Source organism: Poecilia formosa, unplaced genomic scaffold (assembly GCF_000485575.1).
Source record: "Poecilia formosa unplaced genomic scaffold, Poecilia_formosa-5.1.2 Scaffold459, whole genome shotgun sequence".
Lineage (NCBI taxonomy): Eukaryota > Metazoa > Chordata > Actinopteri > Cyprinodontiformes > Poeciliidae > Poecilia > Poecilia formosa.
Window position 1 is genome coordinate 51,394 of NW_006800398.1, and position 9,400 is coordinate 60,793.

Here is a 9,400-nt window from a genome sequence, read left to right on the forward strand (position 1 = left end):
GCAACTCACTGTTCGGTTACCTAGCAACTCACTGTTCGGTTACCTAGCAACTCACTGTTCGGTTACCTAGCAACTCACTGTTCGGTTACCTAGCAACTCTCTCTTTGGTTACCTAGCAACAACCTGCCTTGTAACTTGCGCAGCAGCAGTTTCAGGTTTTGCTTCATAACTGATTAAAAACAAACGACGACGATGCAGAGTAAACTCTTTTGACTTTTTATTTTTGTGGTTTTACGGCCCTGTTGCTGAAATCTGCCACAAACTTAATTTGACTGGATGTTTGACATTTTAGATTAGAATTCACAGAGAAATATTTATCAAATACATTTTAATTATGTCCTTGTAAATGAGCAAACAGTGAACTAGACGGTAGCCCACAGTATTATCATGTATTATAGAGGTTTAGGTTAAAAACCCAGAAACCAGCTGCAGCAGAAACATCCAAAGTACAAAAATCTGCAAATCCAGATATTGTCCAAAGACCCTGAAGTTTCAGCTCCACATCTGATCAGGTTCCAAGAAATAAAACCAGAGTTTATTCATGTGTGTGTTCAGTCTTAAACACACACATGAAGCAGAGCTTCCTGTCAAAGCTGACAGGGAAAAGCAACATGGAGGCTGGTTAAGATTCTGAGCAGCTCCTCCTGCAGGCGGCGAGAGAGCATGACGCCCGCTCAGCAGCTCTGCCAACACAAGCTGCTGCTGCTGCTGCTTTGTTTGTTTTCACCCGTCACTCTCTGACACACACACACACACACACACACACACACACACACACACGTCGTCTGAGATGGACCCATCACCACCTCCATTCAGATGAACAGGGTGTGATTCAGGCTGCAAGTAAACATCCCCTGTCGTCTTCCTCTCCTTTTATTTTGACCTAAAAGAAACACACACACACAGATTCAGAGACAGCAGACAGGAAGTCAGGCGGTCAGACGATGACAGCAGAGTCCGACTGAAGCGTCTCAGACAGACTCTGTGATGTAATGGCGCTGGGTGTTTGCTGGAGAAAACGAAGCGTTTGTGTCTGAATGTGATTCTCTCTGTTTCCCACAGCGGATAAAGAAAAGCCGGGGAAGAAGGACGACAGCGGCCCCTTCAAAGTCAACGTGTTAGGTGAGGCCGCCGCCGCGTTTAACTGGACCGGTCAGGGTCCCATCGGCCGCCCGCCCGGTTCTGTTCAGGTCGGACTGTTGGACCGAACACGGAACAAACACAAACCTCTGTGGAAATAAACCTGTAATCCAAACAGTTCACATTAAATAAACATAACTGGAGGATTTATTAGTTCTTCCTTCACCTTCTCCTGTTTACACAGCAGATAAATCCTGAATTTCACACACAAAACATCTGATTTGTGTCACTTCTAACCTCAATCAGATAATATAATTCATTTCATCTGCAGTCTGAACGCTCGCGTTGCATTTCATCCAATTTTTACGCCACCAACATGAAACGTGTCATAATCTACAGCAGAAGAAGACAGACAGTAAATCTGGACATAAACAGGAAATTACAACAGAAATCTGAGTCAGTGAAGGCATCACATCCCAACCAGACCAGTCCTGGTCCGACTCCACATCCAAACAGAACCGGGTCAGAAGCTGCTACGTTCTTCTTCTGTGGTTTACGTCACTTTGGGGTTGTAAGCCGTTCACACTGAAATCTGATTCAGTCACATTTAATTTGTAGGATGAAACGACACAAAAAGTCTGACCTGAGCATCGGGTCCGGCTGAACGTCCTAAAAATGGGAAAAACAAGCAAACATTTTCTGTGTCCATTTCTACAGTCAGAGAAACGATTAAAAGCCCTGGATCCAGATACGGTGAAGAGATAAAATAAAACGTCTGTAAAGCTCACTGCAGAGAAGAGTGACCTCTGGGGGTCACCTGTCTCCATGACAACGATTAGCATGCTAGCAAAAAGTCTTTCCTGTCCTAAGATAACGCCTGTTGATGTCTTAATGAAGTTCTCCTGGGGCTTTAACTGGAAGTGTTTACTTTGTGTGGAAGAAGCTAATCTGAATGTGTGGAGAAGCATCTCCACCTCATTCCTCGGTACGGTGGAGGACGTGTGATGCTGCGGTTTCTCTCTAATGGACCTCATTGGAAAGTCTGAATCCAGAATACATTCAGGTTTTAGATTCTCTAAAGCCAGCGATGGACACCGCTAACTAACAAGCTAGCTGTGCTAATGCTAAAACGCTACAATGCTATTTAGCAGAAGCTAATGCTACAGTAAAATGCTATTTGCGTTTTACTTTGTTCCTGTATGGTTCTTGTTTTAAATAAAGTTATTGTGGAAAAATAGAGAAAACAAATTTCAAAATAAGAGCATGAATAAAAATGTCAAAATACTGGAATAAATTTTAGTTGATAATCAAAACACAGACATCAAACCTTATTGAACTAGAGGTTTACAGAGCAGTTCAGTAAATTAGAGCTTCAGAATTTATCCAGAAAAAAAGCTAAGTGTGCTAACAGTTAGCTAAACGAAAATCTCTTTAATACACAGTAAAGTCCTCACAGGAGAACCAGAAGCTGTAAATCTGCTCTGATGGTGAAATAAAGTGAAAGTTTTTAGGAGCTGCTGCTGCGATGCTAACATCTCTCCTGAGTAAACGGACCCAGCTTGGCAGAACCGGGTCATTTGTCCTGCTGCACATTGAATTTACAGATCAGGGAGGAAATGAAACCGAATCTGGAAAGTTTTCAGGACTGAAACATCCAGCAAACGGATCCGTCACACGTCTTTGTACCAGATTATTAAATTATTAACGGACAAACTGCAGTTAAATGCTTTACTGTCAAAACCCACGAAGAAGAGCTGAGCGACAGTAACTCATGTTAACAAGCTGATTTTTTAAACGATTGCAGCACAAACAAATATTTTTTGCTGCACAAACGTTAGACACCAATGTGAAGAAGGTGAGTCGGTTTCACTCAGGTCAACGCAGGATGAAGTTTTAGAAGGGATTTAAACTTTGGGCCTTTAGGGGCCCCGTAGTTTCACCTGCTGAGCCGTTTGGTGCTCAGAGTCTCATTCAGACCCAGTGAAATGCTGCTGATGCTGCTGGAAAACGTTTCTCTCTGCTGACCTCCACTGACCTTCACTGACCTCCACTGACCTCCACTGACCTTCACTGACCTCCACTGACCTTCACTGACCTTCACTGACCGTCTAGCCGTTGCCTCCTATCGCCTGAAGAGCCCAGATTTTTATTTTTAAGTGTTTGCTTTATAAACAGACCCACCGGGTGAAGAGTTGAGTTTTCTGACAAACATCTCAGCTTTTATAAAATCCTCAGCAAGTAAAACACCAAAATTCCTAAAATGTTCTGGATTTGGTTTTTATTTTCCTCCCACATGAAGGTGCAGATAAAACAGAGACCTGGCAGAGTCTCTCTCTCTCTCTTTCTCTCTCTTTCTCTCTCTCTCTTTCTCTCTCTCTCTCTCTGTCTCTCTGTCTCTCTCTCTCTCTCTTTCTCTCTCTCTCTGTCTCTCTTTCTCTCTCTCTTTCTCTCTCTCTCTCCCTCTCTCTCTCTGTCTTTCTCTCTCTCTCTCTGTCTCTCTCTCTCTCTCTCTTTTGCTAACATTTGAAAAATAACTTCAATAAGCAATATATTTAACACAAAGACATGTAAAATATTAAAATGTGTAAATTAGAAACAAACACAAAGATGACATGTCATTTTATTATTTTTGACATTTCTTGTGATGCTAACAGGTTATGCTAACAGGTTATGCTAACAGGTTATGCTAACTGGCTTTCTAACTCTCTGCTCTGATGGTTAAGTTCATCGTGTGTCTTCATTCCTTGGTTCTCCAGAAACCGCGGGTCTGGACCAAGGCGAGGATTTCTACGCCGGCATGCCGATCCCCTGCGCCGACAGCTACGCCGGGTTCTGCGTCCACGGGAAATGTGAGATCAAGTACAACATGGCCACCTGCAGGTCAGCCTGAACTTCACCTGATTTAACACCAAAACGCAACTTTTAGCTCAAATTTGGATCAAACTTGTTGCTTTGTGCACTAAGGCTGTGAGTTTTGGATTGTTTTATGTTTCAGCTCCTGTTTGCTTGGTAATTAATTCTCTGTTATTAATAAAGTCACAAAATGGTGGAAATAATTTGTGTTTTCTGACTTTGTGCTTCGTTTGCTGCTGGTTTGCTGCAGTAATCTGCTGTTTTTTGACGCTCGCCTGTTAGCATGTTGCTAACGTAGCGTGTTTCCGGGTCCAGGTGTGACGCCGGGTACAAAGGCACGCAGTGCGACGAGCCGCAGGACTTCAACATCCTGTACGTGGTTCCCAGCGGACAGAAGCTGCACTACGTCCTGATCGCCGCCATCATCGGAGCCGTGCAGATCGCCATCATCGTCGCCGTGGTGATGTGCATCACCAGGTAGGACCACAGCTGATTTCACCGAAACGACGTTTCACCATCAGACGAAAGCTCATCATCTGGACCAGGAAACATTAATAAACATGTTTACTGTACAAATAAACGGTTAAAACCAGACTGAAATACATTATTTGTCTTCTGTTACCTTCAAGTTTGCAATAATATTTGGAGTATTATTTGTAGTTTTACTTTTACAAAAAAAAACATTAAAACTAATTTTAAAAATGTTTTATTAAAACTAAAGAATGATTTAAAAAATGACAATGAAGTTAAATTAGTAGAAAAAGATGCAACATTACCAGTGAAGTTATAAAAATCTGAGAAAAAAGTTCTGTTAAATGATTTAAAGTATTTTTATTTGTAAAATTAAGGCATAAATTCACAAGATGCTCATTTAATGTTTTATTTTAAATCTCATAAAATGAGATTTCCTCTTTAAACTCATCATAATTTGACTTTTTCCTCAAAATGAAATAATCAGAAATTCTTCGCCTGGATCTACAATCCGATTTTAAATAAAGATGCATTAAAATCTTCTTACTGAATTTTGGGAGGATAAACGTCATAAATGTTTGTTTTTTCTCGGTTTGTGTTTCCAGGAAATGTCCGAAGAACAACCGCGGCCGCCGGCAGAAACAGAACCTCGGCCACTTTTCCTCGGACACGAACTCCCGGATGGTATAGCCTCGTTTCCGGACGCTTCTCTTTGATAAGTATTTTTCTTATAAGGCGGGAATGCCGATTTTTTTAACAGTCAGTGGGACATTTTTTTTCTCCTGGGGGAAAAAACAATAAAAGAAGAATAAGAATATTTATTTAAGAGGCCTTATTTTTCCTGGTGGATTTTTCTTTTCCAAGCAGCTGAATCAACCGCCTGCGTTTTGTTGAAACCTTTCCGGTAAACGAAGCAGCGTCTGCCCTCTGGAATGTGATATTTATTCATTTTATTCATGAAAATCTTTCCCCGCCTGTTCTGCTCCTTACTAATAACGTGCAGCTGATCACCAAACTAGTTTGTTTTTAACGTTTTGAGGCGCCGGCCAGTCCAATAGATTCTTTTGCTCTTCTTCTTTGGTTTGAAAATCTCTGTTAAGGCTTCAGTTTCACTAAGCTAATAATTTATAAGGGTTGTTATCGTTTTTTTAAAGTAGTTTTTACTGGAGGTTTTTAAGTTGCTTCGGTTCTGACTTGTAGTTCTTGTAAATTAGCATGACTTGTGAAAACTGTGTACTGTGGTGTAGTTTAAACTTTTTACCAGGAAATGTTTGGACTCCGTCTGGCTCATCTTCGTCCCGTCGGTGCTGAGCGGGAAACCTCGCGCTCGCTGTTAAACCATGAATGTGGCGTTTTTGGAAACGCGAGGACCAGCGGAGGACGTTTAACGGCTCAGAGGCTGGAATGTTTTCTGCATCCTTGTTCGAAGATTATAACAAAGGACTTTTTGACATGGAGGAAGTTTAGGGTCTTTGAATGTTGTGAAGAGGTTTTTTATTATTTTAATTTTACATTTTCTTCTCTGTGACACATTCCAAGCACATGGAAACCCACTGAGAAATTCCCTTTGGGAATGTGTGAAGCCCGCTCTGCCGTTTCCTGCTGGTATAGACAGGAATAAAAACGTGTCTTTAAGATGTTAGTGGTGTGCAGGTAACTTACTGCCTTTTGATTTTTAATTTAATTTTTTGTCGTATTAACGTTTTGAAGTCTTGAGGCCAGTTCTTGGTTTCTGTGTCGGTATGTCCGTAACGATCCCAACGGGTCACTCTGATGTAAATCATTGTCCTTTTCCATGTTGTTCCCAATAAACAAGTCAGATCTTCGTCATGTTTTCTCCAGCAGAGATCATTCCTGTTCCTGCAAATACAGAAACGTCTGCAGCTTTTCTTTGTGATTAAATGTTGGCGGTTTATGAATAATGTGTTTATACAAGTGATTCTCAACATGCAAAACTGAAAACATTTAAAATTCACTAAATGTGCCATCATCAGCATCTTAGTAGATTACAGCAGTGAGCATCGCTAACTTGTGTTTATGATTAGCGCTAACCCTAAAGCGCTAACCATTAGCTCAGCTATCTGTAAACTGCTACACCAACACAGTATTTTTTTATTAGTTTGTTTATTTGACAGGGACAGAGACAAGAAACAGATCAAGATAATCTAAGCCTGAATCTCAGTATTTATAGCTAACTCATAACATCCGTCGCTAGCAGGACCTTTAACAGTTGGTTTAAATGAAACGTTACGATCAACAGAATAAAATGATGAAAAAGATATAAAATAAAGCATTTTAAAATTACTGACTCTAAACAGTTACATTAATTAAAAATGAGTTCAGTTCTGGTGCATCTGTAGCCAGTGCTAGAGGAAGCTAATGCTAACGCGCTACGTTCCACCATGCTAATACCAGCCAAACAAGTCACACATATGTGTATTTTTACATGTATTTATTTAACTAACTCCTTTGTTTGCTCATGTAACTGTTGTATTTTTCTCAGTCGTTTGTATATTTGACATTCGATGAAGTTTCTTGAAAAACTACAAAGAGAAAATCGAGCATGAATATAAACTATTTAATAAACTTCAACACAGACGTCAAACTTTATTCACCTGAAAGTTTAAAAAACAGGCGAATAAATTAACATTTTAGAAGTTAGATTTAAAAATGAATTCAGGGGAAGCTAAGTGTGCTAATCATTTTCAAAATTAACAAACTGAAAAATTAGCTTCACATTAGCGGTTTAGCAAAAATGTTCCTACAACTGGAAGATTATTTAAATGAGTCATTTTAAATTATGTCATTTTCTGGACCAAACATATAATCAACGTACAACAAATGTCAAACGAAACGCCTGTTAGCTTCGACACCAAACGGCTTGTTCTGCCTTGTTTCCAGTTAAAACGGATTTGTTCTGGATATTTAAATGTAGTTCTGTTACGGTAAGATAAATTAATTTCTGACATGCAGAAAACTGCCGTCTTCATTTTCAAATTGATCCAGATTCTGGTTTGGCTAACAGCTAGCCAAGAACGGATTTCACCATTAAAGCAAATCCTGTTCAAAAATAGCAAAGTGATTTAAACTGCATGCTAGTGAAGCAAACATTGTTTTATTAACATTTAAATTCTCATATTCATATTGGAACATTAATAACAAAAAAGAAACGATTATTTGCTCCGTAAATACAAAACGGAGGTGGTGCGTCACCAATAATCTTCCTGTATGAAACAAATCCCCAGGACGAAACGTCAAACGTTTCTCCTCAGGAACTGAAGGGAAAAATAAATTTAATAAATAATAAAATCTCTTTAATGTTTCTGCTTTTAGCTTTTTTATTTTTGAATCCCAGTTTGTCTGACCAGAGCGGCTTCATGTAATCAGAGAAACTGAAATCTGTGTTTTCATATTATCTCACATTAATTATTACATATCGTCTGTAGCGACACCTGGTGGCGCTGTTTCCTGTCAAACACCTGTCCTCTCTGTAAACACCTGCTCAGCTTTAGCAGCAGTTTGCTCCATTAGTTACTGCTGGTGTGAATGTGAGCCATTTACTGTGAAAACTACCAAGTGAGATCACTAAAATATGACAAATCTGTCGACAATATGACAAAAACCTTACAAGTGGAAACCAAGCTAACATGTAGGAACATTTATAGCAGCTGAATGACTTATTTCAGTTCTTTATGTCTAATTTCTGATCAGGACTTTGTTTGAACCTCATAAACTCAGAAACAGACAGCAGGACATGGTGGCTCCACTGCCTCTTCTTCTGTATCCGTTTTATTCAGCTTTACAGAAACTCGTTTCTATATTTACGACACAAATTAAAATAAAACCAGTGGAAAACATCCAAACTGTCTGACCAGGAATCAGTCTGTGGTCTTCGTCCGTTTTCTGTCTCTGTAACTGAAGGTCCTGATTGTGAAGAAACAATTCGGACATTAAAACTGAGTTTTCTAAGTTTGAATTTGTTCTGAGGTCCGGATCATTTCTCCAGCGGTTCTGTTTAGTTTGGGTCGGGTTTTCTGGACATCTCCACCAGGTTTCTGACGTTTCTTCTCTCATTGTGAATAAAGCGTGTTTGACATGTTGACGTTGTGCATGTAGACTCTGAGAGGCTGTTTTAAAATAAAACCAGTTTTTATTCACATCAAACTGCGGCTGTGCTGATGATTTATATCTTCTCTGCATCCTGTAAACTTAGGCTTCGATTTGTCCGTTTTTTTCTGCATAATATTCATATTATTGTTCATTTCAGTCCCTCCTGTAACCTGTGGAACAATAACAGAGCTGCTTTAAAGTGTCAGTTTAATCGGCCCGAGTTGTTAAAGCTGCTAAGTCATAATCGCTCCCTGGGTTTTACTGTTGGTCTGTTCTTTATGTTTTATTCCAGTTTTTATAGGTCATTAAATGAGCTAATAAATCATTATTATTAAAGTTTATAATGGCTCCGGGTCAGTTGACTTGGATTCTTTTCCATTTTCTACACAAATTATAATTTCTCTCTCTGTAGTTAAATAATTTTAAAGAACAACAGAGATAAATATTCATAAATGTAGTCGAGTTTTTCTCCCTCCACTGATTTTGTTTGTCTTTTTAAATAAAATCGATTGTTAAAAAAACAGGTGAAAAGTTTGAATTGGCCGTTTTTTAGATTTGGAAGGAGGCGGCCATGTTTACCTCATGATTGAATCGGCCGTAGAGACAAACTGGTTTCCATGCTACCTTCCTGTTGCCTTTGCTTCTTGGACCATGTCATTGTTTGGTGCTGAGCCTCAAACGAGTTTCTGCTGCTGCAACAAGCAGAGACGGTTCTGTCCACTGCAGCATCTCGGGCCGGTTAGAAGCTCTGGGAGTTTGTGGTTGAAAACAGGGACAGATGAGGTCGTTTATGGCCTTCAGCCATTATTATGGATCTGCACCCTCCTGTCAGCAGAGCAGCACATCATGAACTGTCTGATTAAAAACTGAATAAACCAACGGGGGG

General features: G+C 39.8%; 1 protein-coding gene and 1 long non-coding RNA gene across 2 annotated transcripts in view; one reads left to right on the forward strand and one right to left on the reverse strand.

Annotated features, from left to right (window-relative positions):
* The window catches only part of tmeff1a (transmembrane protein with EGF-like and two follistatin-like domains 1a), a 34,937-nt gene extending 28,703 nt beyond the window's left edge, over window positions 1-6,234 (forward strand). The window contains exons 7-10 of the mRNA XM_007577899.2: window positions 1,063-1,122; window positions 3,837-3,960; window positions 4,249-4,410; window positions 5,010-6,234. Coding sequence (XP_007577961.1) covers window positions 1,063-1,122; window positions 3,837-3,960; window positions 4,249-4,410; window positions 5,010-5,094 — 431 coding nt within the window. The 3' untranslated portion in view covers window positions 5,095-6,234. The remainder of the gene's footprint in view (window positions 1-1,062; window positions 1,123-3,836; window positions 3,961-4,248; window positions 4,411-5,009) is intronic.
* Window positions 2,398-3,445, reverse strand: LOC107833805 (uncharacterized). The gene is made up of 2 exons (XR_001659574.1): window positions 3,166-3,445; window positions 2,398-3,105 (listed from the first exon to the last, which is right to left on the reverse strand). It is a non-coding gene; the product is annotated as an uncharacterized LOC107833805 (long non-coding RNA).
* Window positions 6,235-9,400: the final 3,166 nt, after the last annotated feature.